This window comes from Orcinus orca, chromosome 9 (genome assembly GCF_937001465.1).
Source record: "Orcinus orca chromosome 9, mOrcOrc1.1, whole genome shotgun sequence".
Lineage (NCBI taxonomy): Eukaryota > Metazoa > Chordata > Mammalia > Artiodactyla > Delphinidae > Orcinus > Orcinus orca.
Genome location: NC_064567.1, coordinates 54,007,767 through 54,027,883, shown reverse-complemented (window position 1 = coordinate 54,027,883; position 20,117 = coordinate 54,007,767). Strand labels below are relative to the sequence as shown.

General features: G+C 35.7%; 1 protein-coding gene across 2 annotated transcripts; it reads right to left on the bottom strand.

The window, feature by feature from the left end:
- Positions 1 to 1,353: 1,353 nt before the first annotated feature.
- On the bottom strand, positions 1,354 to 20,074 carry GTPBP10 (GTP binding protein 10). 2 transcript variants are annotated; one of them, XM_004265622.3, is made up of 10 exons: positions 19,923 to 20,074; positions 17,058 to 17,251; positions 15,024 to 15,115; positions 14,224 to 14,368; positions 9,339 to 9,412; positions 7,728 to 7,780; positions 5,519 to 5,626; positions 4,880 to 4,957; positions 3,707 to 3,830; positions 1,354 to 1,874 (listed from the first exon to the last, which is right to left on the bottom strand). In XM_004265622.3, the coding sequence occupies exons 1-10, from the start codon at positions 19,953 to 19,955 to the stop codon at positions 1,612 to 1,614; spliced, it is 1,164 nt and encodes a 387-aa protein (XP_004265670.1). In that variant the 5' UTR covers positions 19,956 to 20,074; the 3' UTR covers positions 1,354 to 1,611. The 2 variants fall into 2 exon arrangements, with proteins under 2 accessions (XP_004265670.1, XP_033276428.1); XM_033420537.2 differs by lacking the exon at positions 19,923 to 20,074 and adding an exon at positions 19,590 to 19,728.
- Between the last annotated feature and the right edge of the window lie 43 nt (positions 20,075 to 20,117).

Genomic DNA, 20,117 nt, shown 5'->3' with positions numbered 1-20,117 from the left:
ATGCTTTCCTCACTCTTACTCCTTTGCTGTAAAGTGCTCTAATCCCCTGCAGCTTCTGATGTTGAACGTGAGATCCATGAGGGCAGCAGGTCCTGTCTATTCTCCTTAACACTGTACATGCAGCGCCCCGCACAGTGCCTGGCACAGGGGAGACACTCAATAAATAGCCGTGCAATGAAAAGAAACACAAGAAAAGCCAGTGATCTGGGGACTGGGATGGGAGGTGGGAGTGGGGAATAGAAAACAGAACAAATAAAAGTGAAATAACAATTGTAAGAAGTCACTCACATTGTCATATCAGAAGAAATTTAAGTAGAATGATAGTGCCATTTTTATTTAATACTTACAGCCACATGTTAAGGCTTCACTTAGCCTTAAATTCCAAGACAATTCCTAATAGTTTAAAAGTAGCACTGAAGAATAATTTTTAGAAGCTCATTAACTTGCTACTATTTTGTAAAAACCAAAAAACCTTGGAAAGTCTTATATAATGAACTCATTTAGGCAAAAAGATATATGCATTAAAAAATTCTGCAAGAACATGTGGTTTTCTCTGAGAACTGGAGAGCCTGATGCAGAAAGATGGGAACTTTTCTTTTTTACTTTATATGCTTTTGCACTGTTTAAATTTTATTTTATTTTACAATTAACATGTATATTTTATAATAAAATGCATTAAGAGAAAATGTATAATATGTAAGTATTTTTGAAAGTCAGGCAGAGACTTAGAAATTATAATCTCCTGAGAATATACTGATGATGGATAATACCGTTTAATATTGTACTTCCTATTTATTCTCCTTACTAAAATACGAAAGTAGACAGTGAAACGACTAGGACACAATAAAATGAGACATACATCAGTGTGTCCAAAGCAAGAAAAAAACACTCTTATACTTGGGGCTTCCCTGGTGGCGCAGTGGTTGAGAGTCTGCCTGCTGATGCAGGGGACATGGGTTCGTACCCAGGTCCGGGCAGATTCCACATGCCGCGGAGCAGCTGGGCCCGTGAGCCATGGCCGCTGAGCCTGCGCGTCTGGAGCCTATGGTCCGCAACGGGAGAGGCCACAACAGTGAGAGGCCCGCATACCACAAAAAAAAAAAAATACTCTTATACTTAAGAAAGAAAAATTTCCAAAAGCTGATATCGCAAAGATCTATCTACTGATTATCAATGGTCTTTATTATCACTGAATATGTTCAAATTTAGGGTTTGAGGTTTTCCAAAAAAGAGAACTATTATATATTTAGTAGAACCAGGTACATGACAGACTTAAAGGCAAACAAACAAAACCTAGTTGCTCATAAGGAATCCTTTATATAATTAAAAAAATGATCTCACTAGAGACATACGTACAGGAGTATTATAGGATTTTATTACAGGTGAATTGGCCATAAAATTATAAACTGTCATTTTTAACCCTCAGTTACTTTTTTTCTTTCCAGTTACTTTTTTTTTTACTGTTGATAGACTTAAGTACAAAACATCTTTAAAAAGTATGGTTTTTGAATGATGGCATAGACACCAGGTTAGTAACAACTAACCTTCTAAAAAGTATGTCTGTGGAAAAGCTTCCAAATGAATGCAATTTCAATATCACTTTTAACAGATTCAAGTTATATCTATTCTGGCACTAGTAACAGCATTCTTTGATGGTAGCTCACTATAAGATACTGTATTGGAAATACGTAAATTAAGCAACTGCTTCTTATGATATGCATCATTTTCCTGGTTGGTGTGTTCATCCAGAGATTTCCTTATACAGTTCTTTAGTTCACCAATTCCTTCTCCAGTAACTGCAGAGATGGGGATGATGTGTTGGAACTCCACGGTCCTCTCTGGAATCATGTTTTTTTCAAATAAATGCAAAAAATCTGAAACAAAGAACACAAAACTAGGCTGATTTTCACTGTCTCTGAAAGTAAGTCAAAACTATGCTAGAGGTTTGATTTTTGAACCAGTGAACCAAAAACTAAGCATTTTAAATTTCTTTTTTCCTTCTCTAATAAGGTCTCAGAACCTTTGGTTTTTACTAGTGACAATGGTAAGGTTCTTGGCACATGACAGGTACTTAATAAATATTTGTTGCATGAATATATTTTAAAGAAAATTAAGTGTAAGTAAAAGATGAATCACAGAAGATGATTTACTTACAGAAGCAATAAATTTTGTTTTGGGGCGGTTCAATAAAGTAAGACAACATAGATTTTCTGAAAGAACTTTCCTATAACATAACATCATTTGTGATTTGGGATATTCTAGCTTGCTTCAGCACACAGGTGGGCTTTAATTTTCCTAATGGCTTATCATCACTGGTGCTATGAGCCATACTAAAATTGAAAAGAGTTCAAGGAGTTCAATTCATCATTTTAGATGAATCCAATCTATCACCCCACAGGGGCTGACAGCCATTATATAACTTCGTTCTTCCCTGCCACCAAGGCAACAGAAGTAGGGATGCCATACTGATGGGATGGATCAACACTGACATGAACTGGAAAGGCTGCCTAAAAGAGGTTAGCCAAACAAACACAGAGCTTGGATTCTGAGATTCATTTACCCCCAAGGAAGTCTGAGAGGCTAACTCAGGAATTATCACTGAGGGGACTACATTGTTTTATGATGGTCCAAAATAGCCGCAAACTCCTGAATTACCCTCCCTTGTGGTACCTCCTCTGAAAGTTCCCTTTTCTGCAAGACCAGCCAGCAAATAGATCTAATGACCTCATAAAGCAAATGACATTAAGGAATAAAGGTTTATTTATAAATATTCCAGAGAATATTTATATCCGAAAGTAACTTATTAACTCAAGGACAGCCCAATATATAAATTATACGGGCTGTGGGGTAGATTTTGAGAGGGGAGAGAGGATCTTCTGGTGCTGCCTGGTAGTCCTAGTACATTATAATTTAGTTTCCCCAATTTTTATCCCAAGGATAAAAAGAGAGATTAGGTCTATTTAAAAACATGTTAACTACTTACCTCCACCCTATTTTCCTCATTTGTGCAAAAGGTCCTCTGCTAGACTCAGAAAAATGAAAGCATCATCACTATACGATAGAGACTGTTCTGCAAAGGTCAATACTCAAAACTATGGAGAATCCCTTTAAATTTCTTTACACATAATGGTCCATTTAGGAACAAATTTCAAACAAATCCTTTTGGAGTAACAGCATCTATTATTCTGTACCACACATACATAGTGACTCAAGTTCTTTTTAGAAGATTAGTACTCTCGGAGATCTACAGACCTGGCACTGCAAAGATACATACCTCTTTTTAGAACTACTAGCTCTGTTTTAAAACTCATGATGTACTAGGGGAATGAAGTTCTAGAACTGGTGAAATATGTTAACAGACTTCACAGGTAGATGCTGACTTTATTCTCTTCTGATCCAAATTCCATTAACTCTTTAAGAGCCCACTTTAAGTTTTACTTCTTGACGATGCCTGACATTTTCAGCTCAAATTAATCTTTCTTTCCTTCTGTCTCCTCTTATTGTCCATATCACACATTCTGAAATGGGATATTATTTTTTACAGTGTTATTTAGAAGTTTCATATGGTATGTGTTCTTTCTTCAAACATACTTTTTTTTTAAGAGTAGCAACTTTCAGTTTTCTTTTCCACTGATTATAGTACCTAGCACTCTCTGCAAATAGCAGGTATTCATTAAATTGGCACTAAATGAATGAATGGGTTTACCTTTAGGATTCTGGAGTTGGTTCATCAGTACATGGAATTTATCTTGGGCATCTGGCAAGTCCATTTTATTAACTGCCAGGAGCGCAGGTTTTGTCTGAAGTTCTTCTCTGTACAACTCCAACTCCTTTAAGCCAAAGAGAAAAACCAAATAATTTTGTTAAAATATCTATATAAATGACCTATTTGGTAATGTCTTTCTTTACTTTATAGGCCTGGGTAATCTAGGGCCCATTCTCACCTCTGAAATGCAGTAAGTCCCAATAACCACAAAACTAATTAACAAAGGAAATGCAGAAAATGCTTACTAGTTAAGTCATAATGTTAATACATTTTAGCTCATATGACATCCTAGAGACAGCTGTGATTTTGTGCCTAGAGCCAAATACAGATATCTGGACGTCTAGTAAGCACATAAATAAAATTCAGAACTAGATAGTGACAGCTTAATGCTATACCTGTATTATTCTTGGAAAAAGTTAAGTATGCTTAGAAGTAAATCTTTGTGACTATGGATTACGCAGTGGTTTCGTATATCTGACAAAAAGCATGAGCAAAAGAAAAAATAAACAAAGGGGACTTCATTAAAATTTAAAATTTTGTACTTCAAAAGACAACCTAAGGAAAGTGAAAAGACAACTTAAAGAATAGGAGAAAATATTTGCAAATCATATATCTGATAAGGGATTTGTATCTAAATTATAAAGATCTCCTGCAACTCAACAATTAGAAGACAACCCATTTTAAAAATGGGCAAAGAATGTGAATAGATATTTCTCCAAAGACATACAAATGCCTAATGAGCACATAAAAAGATGCTCAACATCATTAGTCACATTTCTCAACATCATTTCTCATTAAAGAAATGCAGGGCTTCCCTGGTGGCGCAGTGGTTGAGAGTCCGCCTGCCGATGCAGGGGATGCAGGTTCATGCTCCGGACCGGGAGGATCCCACATGCCGCGGAGCGGCTGGGCCCGTGAGCCATGGCCGCTGAGCCTGCGTGTCCAGAGCCTGTGCTCCCCAACGGGAGAGGCCACAACAGTGAGAGGCCCGCGTACCGCAGAAAAAAAAAAAAAAGGTAGAGGCAGACTATATATTTATTCGAATTATCATACGTTATTCCATACAGTCCTATGTGCCTACGTATTAGACCAGATATAAAACAGAAAACCTACTTTTGAAAGCAGTAGTATGGTTTCAAAGGCAGTTCTGTACTGAGATTGGGAAGAAAGCTGAAATCCAGAAACATCAACCTAAAAAAAAAAAAAAGGGAAAAAGACTGCTTTTAACGTAAGAACAACAGCTATACAATTCTGTTTTGAAATGTTTTACTTGTTCAAGCTAAAAATAATTTCTCAATCTATACTCTACTGGTAATTTAGTAATTCGAAATGAGAGAAACTGATGTTTTAAGATAATTATAATTATTCTGATAAAACCACAATCATTAATGAGAAACTAGTACAGATTAAACAATTTATATCAATACAGACAATCTCATATATAACTGAACACCAGAAATGAAGTAGGAAATTGATCCTATATAATTTAGTAGTATATTGAAAATCTTAATGAATTAAACCTGACAAGTATGGCGAAACTTTAATCTGACATAGTAAACAATGCCACTTCCATCCCCATATTATAAATAAAGATTACTAACTGTATCTGACCCCTATCTAAATAGATTTAGTGGAATAGTATATGCTGCTACTTTATCTTTAAATGTTATTATTATAAAAAATTTCTAGGAAAACTAAATTCACTGGTTCTCACATTCATTTAAACATTACATTGATATGCATATGACTTACAACAAAAAGTAGTTGTTTAGTTCTTTCTATATGCTTGAGGAATTTGTGGCCCATTCCTTTGTTCATGTGTGCTCCTTCTATTAAACCAGGAAGATCAGCTACTGATATCTAACACAAAATTAAATGGTATGATAGTAAAAAAAAAAATGAAAACCACAAATACATTTACATCCAACAATTTTCATGATATTTCAATTATAAACAGTTCTTCATTTGTGATTACCACTGCATCTCTATAAAGTCAGGATACCTTTATAACAAAATAAATGTATTAAGAATCAAAGTCCTTTGTTATCAGAAATTAGTCCCATTTTTTACTTTAACAATCTAGGAATTTTATGGCTTAGTTTAACATTTACTAATCACATAAATTTTTAGAATTCCATAAATTATATTGTTCAGTATGAACTTTTCAAAGAATTTCAATTTTCTAAATTCTTAAAAATATACAAGGATATTAATTCAGAAGACATTGACTTAGTATAGCTCTGTAGTTTTAAGTTTTATTCTATATATAAATGGTTATTTGGTACCATTGTTTTTGTTCATATTCTACCAGAACTATTAACCACTCTTAAAAAGTAAGGGAAATAGTGTTACTATACTCCTTTTGGAGGTTATAAGAGTTACTAACCATTATTCTACTCTTGTGGTTTTCAAACCTCACTGCACATCATAATTATCTAAGAAACTTTTCTAAACTACAGATGCTCAAGCCCTATCCCCAAGGGGTTTGGTTTCAAATCACTGGGGCCCAGGCTTCATTTATCATTGTTATTCTTAAGCTACCCAGATGATTCTGATGTACAGTAAGGGATGAGAAACACTGCTCTATACATACTGCCTGTGTGGTTAAAAATTTCAGTTTTAAAGAAAGTTGGAGCTATGTGACAAAGCAATGTACATGTAGGTCTCATGTCCTGAAATTCTCTTCAGAGGTTTTCTACTGATTTCCCTTAAAAATTACCAATAATGTTGTCTTTTCCTCTAAATATTGTTCTCTAAATTCATATTATCCTGTACTTATAATTTTAATTATTATTTAACATTCTATATAATTGTCAAAGTTTTAAAAAATTTTTATTGTTATACCACTATTATAAATATACATCTTCTATGTCTTTTGAATTATGTCAATGGATTATATGAAAGTATACTGATACATCATCACTTTAAGCCCATACTTTACATTAGGGTTCACCCTTGGTTTTACACATTCCATGGGTTTTGACAAATGTATGACATGTATCTAGTATCATACAGAATAGTTTCGCTGCCCTAAAAATCCTGTGTGCTGCTTGTTCAACCTTTCTTTCCTCCTAATCCTCAGCAACCGTTGACCTTTCTGCTATTTCCATAGTATTGCCTTTTTCCAGAATGACATATAGTTGAAATCATACAGTATGTAGCCTTTACAGATTGGCTTCTTTCACTTAGTAATACACATTGGAGGTTCCTTTGTGTCCTTTCATGGCTTGATGGCTCATTTCTTTTTAGTGTGAATGACATTCCATTATTGAGATGTACACAGTTTATTTATCCATTCACCTACTGAAGGACATCTTGGTTATTTCCAAGTTTTGGCAATTATGAACAAAGCTGCTGCAAACATCCGTGTGCGGGCTTTTGAGTGGACAGAAGTTTTCAGTTTATTTGGGTAAATACCAAGGGATGCACCTGCTGATCATACATTAAACATTTTTAAAATTTTGTTACTTTCCTTTTTAATTTGTTTTTATTCTAATTATTCAAAAGTTCTTCCGTAGCAGGGAAAAATAAATTTTAATAGCTAGTTAAGACGAGGATCCCATTCAATTAAAAAAAATTTTTTTTAAACAGTAAGTTGGAGTAAAATTACATCCATGAACTTTAGAAAATGTTTTTAGGAAATGAAAATCAATAATCAAATATGGCAGTAAAATATGGACTTGCAATGAAGACAAACTGATTAAGGCAATTAAGATACAATAAATGTTGTAACGACAAACTAGACCCAAACTTTAGAAGAACAAGAAATTATATTCTAATACAATATTTTTACTCTGATAGTGGTCAGCAGAATTGATTTGATCATGGTTTCACTTATCAAAAACAAAATCCTGCTACTTTTTCCCCCTAACACCACAGAAACTCCCAAATATTATAAAATCTAAGCACTAAGGCAAGTACTTTCATTACTAACCAAGTGTCTTATTTTTAAAATACCCACCTGTTTGAAATCATTATACATAATTTTTCCGAGTTCAGGCTTTAATGTTGTAACTAAAAGAAAAACAATAATAAATTGAGGCTAGAATAAAGGTTTATACTCTCAAAATTGTCTTAGCGTCATGTATAAAATAAATAATATTTCGTTTCTGTGAACAACCTAATTCAGATTATGTTCTCATTTGTTGAAATTAAAGGTATAATTATCTTTGCTATTTATCATATACTTGGAAAAGGACAAAATATAGATTTTTATAATCTTCGAAAGCACAGGTGTTATTAATTAGTGGGCCTCAAAGTCCCTGTCTCAAACTTTAAGGAGCATGGTAAAGGTGCTGAGGGTGGGGGCAGAATTTAGGTTTCTATCACTTGGGCTGTGGGTGAAATCTCTCTATGGTCCTTTCTCATTTAGTTATCCTCACGCTTCATCAATCCTGCCCTAGCCTCCTTCCTAGGACTTTTTGCTTTTCTTCTTCTTTCCTTCTCAAGAATCCCCTGTATTGTAACAATAAATATTGGCCATGTGATTTATAGCAGTTAGTACAAAATTAACTCTACTTTATCAATTTTAGAATGGTTTAATTTTATTTTCCATGTTAATGTCATTCTGTGCCATTTTGTTTAATGATGGCAAAGATCCTATCATATTCATTCACTACTCTTAGTCTAAGCTTCCATTATATCTCATCCAGCTACTGCAATAGCCAGTTCTACTAACTGTTCTTTGCAGATCCATTTATGTCCCACACCAATCCATGTTCTACATTACACGCCAATAGATCTTTTTTGAAAAGCATATCTAATCACTGTTTTCCCTTGTTAAAAAGGTATCAACTGCTCTTAAGCCACAGAGATCAAATACAGCCTGTATGGCCTATATCACAGGTCTCCACCTGCATCTCTAGCCTCATCTTGATTCCCTCTTCCCCTTACTACATGTTCTCTAGACAAACAAATCTACTCCCTGCCACCAGAGTCTTTGTGTACATGCTATTTCCTTTGACTGAAAGACTCTCACCTCCATTGTCTGTCACCAATTAACTCATATTTATTGCTCATATCTCAGCCCCACCATCACACTTCCCCAAAGAAATTTAAAGCAGTCACCTACACTCTTTCATAGAACCATATTATATTCTCTTATATTCATTAGTGAGATATGTGCCTTCCCCCACTTGTCTGTAAGTTCAATAAAAATCAAAACAAAAGAAGTATTCACTTCTGCTTACCAGCCTTTGTAACTCCAGAATTTATTGTTATTGATAGTTTCTAGAAATAAATACTTGCTAAATGAATGAAAGAATTGATCTCTGCCTTCGTAGCATTTATCACAGTGTTTGATAAAGGGTAGGTGCTCATAAAATTGTTAACTAAACTGAATAATGATTATACAATAGACAAATAAATGCAACAAAGTGTCTAATAAGCAGTACTAGGAACTTTGCTGAGAGCTATAAAGGTTTCAAAGATTAATGGGAAATACATGTACACTGTCTGCCAAGAGTTTTCAAACTAAGGTTACCCCAGTTATCATTTTTTTCACACTCAAAGAAAGATTAGTCTTTAAAAATTTGCCTCTACACATTAAAAAAACAAAGCAAATTATACTTACATGCATAATCTGCAATTGCAGGTTTTGCATGAGAAATCTTACTTAGCAAAGAGGATTTTCCAGCATTTGGGAATCTGAAACAAGAAAATAAATTTATACATTACAACAAATATCAGCATTATAAATACTTGCTTATCTCTGAATTCCTAACATTTCAAGAAGCAGACTTCTTGAATATTGCTGGGATTAAAAGTAGACTATAAATTTAAAATAATCTTGAAAAACTTGAGGAACAAAATATACTTATAGAAAAGGTAAAGATAAATTTATGGTGAACACTAAGGATGTTTCAGTATTGACAGTAAATCAAATAATGTTAAAAAAAACAGCTTGTAAATCATAGAAAAACATAAAGAAACTAATAAAAATACCTGCAATTCACTATCTCTAGCCAAATACTGACAAAATATTTCATATATTGTTTTTTGTATTTTTTAAAACAAACATTTTATATGGACATTTCACTAGCAAAGTAATGAATCCTATTTAGCCATCACCTAGCTTAAACAAATATTAATACATTCTTAATAATTTTTCTAAAGTTGGTTTCTTTAAACAGAGACCCAAATAAGGTCTGCATATTACAGTTGGTTGATGTGCCTTTTAAATTTCTTTTGGTACAGGCTCCCTCTCCAGGTTTTTCCCCTTTGCAATTTTATTTTTAAAGAAACTGGGCCATTTGTCCTGTAGCTTCTTTGCCACAGTCTGGATTTTTCTGCTGATGCCCATGATGTCAGTTAACATGCTCCTATAAATTGGTAGATATGAAGCCTTGATCAGATTCAGCTTTGATTCCTTTTTTTGCTGAAAGACTATTCACAGTTGGTCAGCCTCCTTTTAAACTGAATTATATAAGGTGAATGCATTTCAAGGGTGTAATGCAATTTACTTAACTAATTTCTTATTGTTAGGCATTTAGGTGGTCTCAAATTTTTTACTGTTATAAATAACTCTGCAAAAAATACGCATACAGCTAGAAAGACATACACCAATGTTAAGTCACCTTAACATCAAATGGTGCGATTTTAACATTCAACTCTTTTTTTTCTTTCTGCAAATGAGCACTAATTATTTGTCAAGCTTTTTTTTTTTTTTTTTTTTTGCAGTATGCGGCCTCTCACTGTTGTGGCCTCTCCCATTGCATGCTCCAGAAGCGCAGGCTCAGCGGCCACGGCTCACGGGCCCAGCCGCTCCGCAGCATGTGGGATCTTCCTGGACCGGGGCACGAACCCGTGTCCCCTGCATTGGCAGGCAGACTCTCAACCACTGCGCCACCAGGGAAGCCCTGTCAAGCTTTTTTAAAAAAACTTTAAACGCTGAAGTGAACCTTTACTTTTACCTTTACCTTTAATTTCTTTCTTGAGCTAAATTTCTAGATAAGGAAATACTAGATTAAACTACATGGCTGTTTTAAAGGCCTTGATTTTATTGCTAAATATCCCTCAAGAAAGGCCCACAATGGATGAAAGAAAGTACTAGGAATGGGGGCCACTTAAGAGATGATTTCCTAAATTTCATTCAGATATTTTCATTAAATTTATTCAACCAATGGGAATGTAAATTGGTGCAGCCACTATGGAAAACAGTATGGAGGTTCCTCAAAAAATTAAAAATACAACTACCATATGATCCAGCAATTACACTTCTGGATGTTTATCCAAAAAAAATAAAAACCAAAAACACTAACTCAAAAAGACATATGCACCTCATGTTTACTGCAGCATTATTTACAACAACCAAGATGTGAAAGCAATCTAAGTGTCCATCAATGGATGAATGCATACAGAAAATATGTGTGTGTGTGTGTGTGTCAGCGGTGGGGGAGAGGGTTACAAAGTGGGCAAAGGTGGTGAAAAGGTAAAAAAAAAAATCCAGTTGTGGGGAATTTCCTGGCAGGCCAGTGGTTAGGAGTTTGCACTTCCACTGCTGAGGGCTTGGGTTCGATCCCTGTTTGGGGAACTAAGATCCCGCAAGCCACATTGTGTGGCCAAAAAAAAAAAAAAAAAATCTAGTTGTAAAAAAAATATCATGCGGATATAATGTACAGCATGGTGATTATAGTTAATAATACAATTTTGTAGGTCTTCCTTAGTGGCACAGTGGTTGAGAGTCCGCCTGCCGATTCAGGGGACACGGGTTCATGCCCCGGTCCGGGAAGATCCCACATGCCGCGGAGCAGCTGGGCCCGTGAGCCATGGCCGCTGAGCCTGCACGTCCGGAGCCTGTGTTCCGCAACGGGAGAGGCCACAACAGTGAGAGGCCCGCGTACCGAAAAAAATATATATATATATATAATATTGTATATTTTAAAGTTGCTAAGAGAGTAAATCTTAAAAGTTCTCATCACAAGAAAAAAAATTTGTAACTATACATGGTGTCAGATGTTAACTAGATTTATGGTGGTGATCATTCTGCAACATATACAAATGTCAAATCATTACACTGTACACCTGAAACTTATATAATGTTATATGTCAATTATATCTCAATTTAAAAAAATTATCCAACAAATATTTATTGAGCACTGCCTTGGGCCAGGCAATATACTAGGCAGGAGAAATATAGCAATCAATAAGACAGACGTGATCCCTGTCTTCACAGTTTTCATTCAAATCAAGATTTTTCAAAACTCTGCCACATTTTCATTTGGAATAATGGTGCAATATTTTACAAATATTAATTTGGAATTCTATAAAAATGTATATGCTCTTAATGGAGATCTTTAAACAATTTTCTCATTAAAATATTTCTATAATAAATTTAGAATAAAACTATGTGAGATTTCTTAATGACTCGTTTCCCCTAGAAATACAGTATTTTCTTATATCCTGTTACACTTAGGCTCTTGTAACTTTTTGAAAAGCAAATTGCAATCTTTTTGCCATGATTATCATTAGTTGGACTTCCTTATTTCTTTCTAATATCCTCATATTTTCATAACAATGATTAAAAACAGAAAAATGCAAGCAACTATTTCCAAAGATATCAAAATACAAGAAGAAAAAAGAAGCTACCAGGTGAAGAACAGATACCTGAGATTTTTATTGACAAGTACCTAAAGAAAATTTTAGAGGCTGAAATCCAACCTATGCAAAGACCAGATTTGAAAACAGCAGTACAAGTGTATTAGTTATATGATACCTTTCTTCTAACGTTCAGTTCATTCCTGAAACCGGCTAAAAGGACATCTGCTTATGCTGGTATTCACATTAGCAACTTTTTAAGGATAGTTACCTAATTTAAAAGCACTAGCATACATGTTAAACATTGTGCTCTAGAATCATGATGCTTGCTATTGACTAATATCAAGTCCACTTCTGAAAAGCTTAGTGTATCACTATATGTGGTCTCCAATAAGTTGGCAATGATGATGATAATAGCAGCTACCATTCATTCATTGAGCATTCATAAATCCAAGGCATGTATTATGCTGCAAATGCAATTATCTTACTCAGCAATAACATTTTAAGGTGAGAACTACTGCCATCCACTATTAAAGATGAGAAAAAAAAAAGAAGGCTTTAGAGAGACTGTATCCAAAACCATCCAGCCAGCCTCCAGAGGATTTGAGATTCTAACCCAAACAGTCTCACTTGAGTCTGCCATCGCCATCCCACTTCTATTCACTACTCAGCCTTGCTATGTTCTTCTTAGGCTGTAAAGGTGTCTCTATGGAACCTGAAACACATTTTCCTACAAAATAAGAAAGTGAATGGCTGGATTCTCAGTCTTATCCACAAAACCCTATTAAGTCCATAATGTTCCTAAAAATATATAGTATTACAGAACCTATGACTCATAACCCTCATAACTATGTTTCATTGAAAATATTAAATGCGAATGGCAAGCTTAAATGCCAGGATCACATCTTTCTCTGTTACAATTTCAGCAGGAATGAGGCCTCTGTGAACTCTAAGCCACTGCTGGTAAGACCTAAACAGGCATGGAAAGAGGTGAGGGATTCAGAGTGAAGAGTGTGGTAAAGAAGCAGTGAGATGCGGGAAGAGGAAGATGAAAGAGCTTAGAAAGAAGCTATGGAAAAGCAAGGCATGGAACTGGCAGCTGGAGTAGAGCGGCAGTTTCCCCTCCCTTTTCCCAAGGCCTTCCATCTGACTATTGTGTAATGCTATAGTGGGACTTGGGAGAGGAAGACAGAGAGGGAGAGGAGACATGCAAAGCTGAAGTTTTCCCTTCCTTTATCTACTTCTATCTTGCTATTTATCTCCCTCCATTTATGTGCCAGCACTGCAAACCCTACAGCTAAGTAGCAATGTTTGATGAAAGAATGGAGGCTGGTGGAAGAGGAGAACATTGGAAGGTCTGCAGCACTGAGAATAGACAGCTCCTAAACAGAGAGTGAAGGATAGGGAAACGGTCATAGCAAGATCCGGCTTAGTGCTCAATAGCGTGTAAAGCTGATGGTTGAGATCATCTGTACCGGCCTTTAGCCATCTGATTAATGATACTTCAATACCTCTATTAAGACTTGTAAGAATATCTTGGTCATTTGCCCCCTACTTTTTATTTCCTTCCATACACTTTTTAATATGTGGCTTGTTTGGATTTCTAATTTTATTCTTTAATACTTGGTAACATTCTTTTGTATTTGATTGACTTTTCTGTGTTTATTTATTTTCTACATTTCCACTGCCCTATTCAATTGCTATGATCTTCGACAAATGAATAGTGACTATGAAACTCTATGTTGGCAATATTAGCAGCATATTCTTTTTTTTTTTAAGCAGCATTTTCTTAAAGTACACAAACAATACACAAATTCCATGAACTAGAAATAATGCTAGCCCCAAATTACCATTTATATTTACTTCCTATTCATGAACTATCTCTCTGAAAGTATAAAAATAAAAATATGAATGATACTTACCCTACCAAGCCTATATCAGCTATAAGTTTTAGATCAAGGTGAATTACTCGTTTCTGGCCTTTCAATGGTAAGAAATTTGTAAGTAATTTACCACCAAGACCTCCTTCAGCTACCAAAATTCTGTCTTTCTCTTTATTGAGTTCTCCTTAAAAAGAGAGATAAAGATACTTAAAGCAAAGATTAGTAAGTGGAGCTAATCACTAATGACATTTTTCTTTCAGAAACAGATGCCAGGAAATTCCAGTTTACAAATCTAAAGGGCTAAACGATAGCATCAAGTTTCTATTAAAAATCTGACTCCAAGGGCTTCCCTGGTGGCGCAGTGGTTGAGAGTCTGCCTGCCGATGCAGGGGACGCGGGTTCGTGCCCCGGTCCGGGAAGATCCCACATGCCGCGGAGCGGCTGGGCCCGTGAACCATGGCCGCTGAGCCTGCGCGTCCGGAGCCTGTGCTCCGCGACGGGAGAGGCCATAACAGTGAGAGGCCCACGTACCGCAAATAAATAAATAAATAAATAAATAAATCTGACTCCAAGAAAACACTTTTGCAAGTGGTTGAAAAAAATGTTAGTTATTTGGTTTAAAACCGAGTAAATACTCTCACATCTTTAAAATAATTTTAAATCTAGCAGCTAATTCTGAACTGTTATATAATGTTTTTAAAAGCTGTTTTATAAACTAGCAGCTAAAATACTTAATGTTTAAAAAAAATCCTGAAACTTAAGAGGTGCTATTCCCCACAGACCTCAATTTTAGAAAACGTGCACATTTTTCACAACCTTAGAATCTACAATACACTTACCTATAATTTTACCATTTTCATCAGTTATTGAAATACCCAAAGGTACAGGAATTTCACAGTCTTTTCCTTTGGAGCCTTTCAGTGCACTAACTCTATAAAAAAAAAAGCTAAATTAACATAAAGAAAATCTGCTAGATTAAATGGTTGATGTTTCAAGCAAATACAATGGTATACAAAGAAGACTAGCAACCAATTCTTATAATGCAGATGTTAAATGGCCAAATAATGGAGAAAAAATAAAATTATCCCTATTTATTTATTTGCATTTTAGACTACTGTATCTCAATAAAAATAATATTAAGTAATGATTTAAGTTACTAAGCTAACTACCAAAAGTCATTTTAACTCATAATGAACTAAAATATTGTCCTTTTGAAAGGAAGAGATCATTGCAACATGAATAAACTAGAAAAAAAATGGAAAATCCAGGGAATAACAAGGCTTTTTTAAAGATGACCTGAAATGAGAGTACTTTAATTATAGGAGGCTCATATGGCGATTCTTAAACTGCTCAAGAGAGGATAAAGTGGTACAAGCTTTTCTAACTAGTAATTCCACTTCTGGGAATTTATCCTAAAAAAAAAAAAAAATTGAACAACCATGTAAACTATTATATACACAAAGATGTGTACTGCATTGTGACAATAACAGTAAAAAAAAAACAAAAAACAATACCTAAATAGATGAATGACAAAATAATTTATGTTATTTCCAATATATCTTTCCTGTAATGCTTTTTCCTCCCCTTCATCCAGTTGGCTCCTATTGATCCTTTAGATTTAAGCCTCTACATTCTAAAAATTCCAATACACAATCGCAGTAACTGTTTTATTTAAATCTTTCTTAACATTTAAACGTTATACACCATCTTTAGCATACCACTTATCTAAACACAGAATAAGGTTGGAATCACAGCAACCTTAATTTTCAAAAGAAGTTATAAAATGATGAAAAATTTTACTTTAGGATATAAACTGCAGTTATTTTCTACCTGTAACATCAAAATAATAAAACAACATTCTGATCTTAAAGCTTTGATTACTGAATTCTAATATAGGGCTCTCAAAATTTGCCCTGTAAAGACTATTCATAAACAAAAATGCTCAAAAGAAATTTAAGGGGTTTCTCCAAGGATTCCTTTACCAGCAGAGGATGCTGCTGGATATTTGGGGCAGGATAATTTGTTGTTGTTGTTGGGGGCATTCCTCACCCTGCGTTACAGGGTGGTTAGCCTATATCCAGGCTCTATCCTTTGCTTACACTCATCCCCCAAGCAACTGACACATTCCATCCTCTACGACTGTGACAAAAAAATATACCCAAACACTTCCTTGGGAAGGGGAAAGAAAAAAGGAACAGAAAGCCTAACTTTTATACCAACACCTCCTAAGGAACAACAGAATGACAGAGGCCTGAGGAATCACAGACTGCATTTTGATGGAAGCTTTAAGAATTTTTTTTCTTCGTTTTCTTTACAATGAAAGAAAAAATTCTTCTCATATTTTGAGGCCAACATAATATGTTCCACAGAAAATAGCAAACATTAACAAAAAACAAAGGGAAGATTTTGCTGTCAGAGAGAAAATCAAAACAGAGTCAAAAGGAAAACATTCAAGAGATGTAGCAGCAAACAGGCTCTAAATTTTAAGTACTGCCTACAAGATGCTGGCAGAACTATGGGTGGCAGTGGGGTGGAGTAGCCAGTTAAGATTCTAGAAAGTTTCCTAAAGACTGTCAAAGATAATTTTAGAAGAAAACAGTGGGGATTCAGATCATTTTCTGGTTCTACAAAGGAAGTATAAAAGAATATAAACAGATACTGGGAGAAGAAAAGGATAAAAAGTTTAAAAACGTCAAAACATTCCATAGTACCTATCTTTTATATTTACTACAGACAAAAATAGTAGATTTTTGCTCAGTTACAAATCCAGGATATTATTTACTTCAAATTACCAATTAAACTTTTATCTCAACTTTTTTTTCTTCTTCCGGGGGCAATTAATTTCATACAAAACCATTCAGTTAAATACTTACCGACTGTTTGCTCCTTCTCCAGCCACAAACCGTTTCTGAGGATATTTATCTTTAAGTTGTTTTAAAGTCATTTTGTTATGGGCTACAACCCAGACGTCACCACCTTTTCCACCTTCTCCACCTAAGCGAGGGTAGCCCATTCCACCACTTCCTCCCCTGGTGAAGAGTCTCAGGTTATCAATGAAGTCTCCATACTTAAAAAGAGAAAGAGGACATTTGTATACCACATGTGCTTACCAATTTTGAATTCCTTTCTAGTTCTTTGTTGCCACTAAAACTCCTAAAAAAAAAAAAATGGCTTTCCGTATGCCACATTTATTGTCTTTTCTTAGTTTACCTCCTGTCTGACCTCACTTTCCCATTAGATTAACTCTCTTAAGACCCTGTTTTTCACTATCAGTTGTTGTCCTTCCAATCCTGAAGGTCTCTGACACTGGCCCCCTTTTCAATCTAGACTTTCTCCCCTGGGTGATCTCAGTTTGTACCACTAACGATCACCTAGGTGAGATATTCTCTATCCCAGTTAGTTGGACATCTCCACCAGATGTGAGCTTAATAGTCTAAAGCAACTGAGAACGAGATCAGTATTTAACTTATATTTGAAACCCCTCAAATATATAACTTCTCAGGTATTGAAAGGATAATAGTCACCTAAATACATGTTATATAACAAAACCAAACTTTTCCCTAGGTAAATTCTGTTCCTCCAATGTTCTCACAAATAATGAAACGATAGTTTATCTACTCACTGAGACCACACGTGGGGATCTTAGACTATACCTGCTTCTCTTCCCGAAGCCCTACTATCTTTCCTTTTTTGGCACAACTAACTACCCTAGTATCTTGATCATTACATTAGCTCCTAACTGGTCTTTCAATGTCTAGTCATTCCTTCCTCAACACATCCTCTGTCTCACTGCCTGAGCGATTTTTCTGACAATGGATCTGATCTCTCAACATGTTTCTCCCTTACTCAAAAACCTTTTTGCTGTTTATGAAATAAAGTCTAAAATTCTCAATGCTATATTCAAATCTCTTAACCTACCCTTCACATTTCATTTCCATTCATTCAACCCCTCCTATATCCTCTTCCTCTTTGCTCTATGCTACACAATATACTGTCACTTCTCCATGGCATTCTGCTCATGCTTTTTCATCTACTTACAATGTCATTTGTTCTTTTCTATCATAAACCCACCTGAATGTCACATTTTCCAATGTTTTTCTTAATTCCTTTAACCAACACTTACCATTGATTTTCCTGGGCTCTCAGTAATTGGATTATATCTCTATTATTAGATCTCTAGAAATCATACACTGTATTTAGGGTTTATTTCTGTTTCCCTCACTAAATCAAGAACTTCTTGCAGGCAAGATCCTATGTCTTAACCCCCTGGGCTGTCAAAATTCCTCACAAAGTAATTTCTTAAATTCATAATCTTCACATCTTTAATCATTTAGGATAGTTTTAAGTATCGAAAACATCTGGGAACTTTTTTCAAAAATGCATACACTCCACTGACCATTCTGATACTCTGGAGGAGGGGATGAGAATAGGGTAAGCCAGCACATTTATCAAAAGCTCCTTTGCTGATTCTGATAAATCTGTCTAGACTTGAGATTGCAGTGGATAGTTACACAGCAAAGATTCAAAGCACAGCTTTTCATTTGAGTATGCAAATATAATCACGAAACAGAGTATTGTAAGGGTGGAAGGAATATACAAAACATGAACTTAAGGGCTAGCCAGAGTATTTTTCTCTGGAGGCTGACGAACTTATGCTTTGGCTGGGTAGAGCTAGATCAGAAATGCATCACAGGTAAGTGAAGAGGTAGATTCCCCTTGCAAACAACATTGACTGGAAGTGACTGTTATGGCAGTAAAGTTACACAGCTAGCATTTAAAAACGTATCCAGCAAAAAATGCAGTAGTTCATTTTTTTAGCTTACAGATTAGTTATCCTATATGCCCAAGTACTATCCTTCACAAGTCTCTCTTCTTCTGACCACCTATTTTCTGGAAAATAGAGGGTTGAATAAAGTAAAACTTTACTAACCATGGTATTACTAACCATGCCTTTCCTCCGACAAAAAGAAACCTCCTGTTTTTGAAGTTCCTTTCAATATGTGACACATTTTTTACTGCTCTAGATTTATCAGGTTCATAGATTTAGAACTCAAACTTAAAAGTAATATCTCAATCTCGTCCTTAGTAATAAGGTAATGACCAAACCTGATGACGGCAGGTTTCAAAAAACATTGCTAGTAAGGATCTTAAAGAGGTTTTTAAATTTGAAAAGCAACTGTAAATTTTTTTACAGAAATGCACAAAAGCATTGCACAAAAGCTGACCTAGTTTCTTGCAAGAAGGCAAGTCAGTTACCTATTTTCGTTTACTGATGAAAAGTTGTCTTTAGAAAGCTCTTAATAACAATGCACTCAACGAAAAAATATGTAAAAACAAGTTATGGATATTATTATTTAAAAGGAGGAAAATACACTATTTGAGCCAAAAGAAAAAGTCAAACCTACACTTCACATACACCGTATTGCATGTATAAACAGCAGGCAGTTACCCCAGCTCTTCATCCCACGTGCGCACAATTCCCTTGAAAAATCTCAAACCCTGCTCCAAACAACCGTCCTAACCATGCCCGGTAGACTAGACACGCCCTTCTCACCCCTTACAGGCCAAGCCCGACTCCCTGAGGGGCGAAAAGGAGAGGACTATGGTAGAAAAGCAGGAAAGAGGCCCCCAGGAAGAAAACAGTGGGGAGGGATGGAGGCGAAGGAGAACCAGAGCCCTCAGGTGGGGCTAGAGGCACCAGGTGTCGGACATCAGGCTGAGGGGCACCAATCACGGACCTTTCTGAGCAACACCCGACTGCAGCTCACCATGCCCGCGACGGTCGAGAATTCACTCCCGCAGAAGCTGTTCGCACCGAAGTGCGGCGCGCTCTTCTAACGTCACCACCACCCGCCGCTGCTATTTCATATCCGCACGCTGCCGCAGGTTAGCCTCAGCGGCCGTAAGGCGCGCGCGCTCACGGAAACGTGCGC

Coding starts and splice junctions, on each gene's coding strand:
- GTPBP10 (XM_004265622.3), bottom strand. CDS start 19,955: ATGGTGAGCTGCAGTCGGGTGTTGCTCAGAAAG. Junction 7,781..9,338: donor TGCAATTGCAGATTATGCAT/GTAAGTATAATT, acceptor TTTTTCTTTTAG/TTACAACATTAAAGCCTGAA. Junction 4,958..5,518: donor CTAAACAACTACTTTTTGTT/GTAAGTCATATG, acceptor TTTTTTTTTTAG/GTTGATGTTTCTGGATTTCA.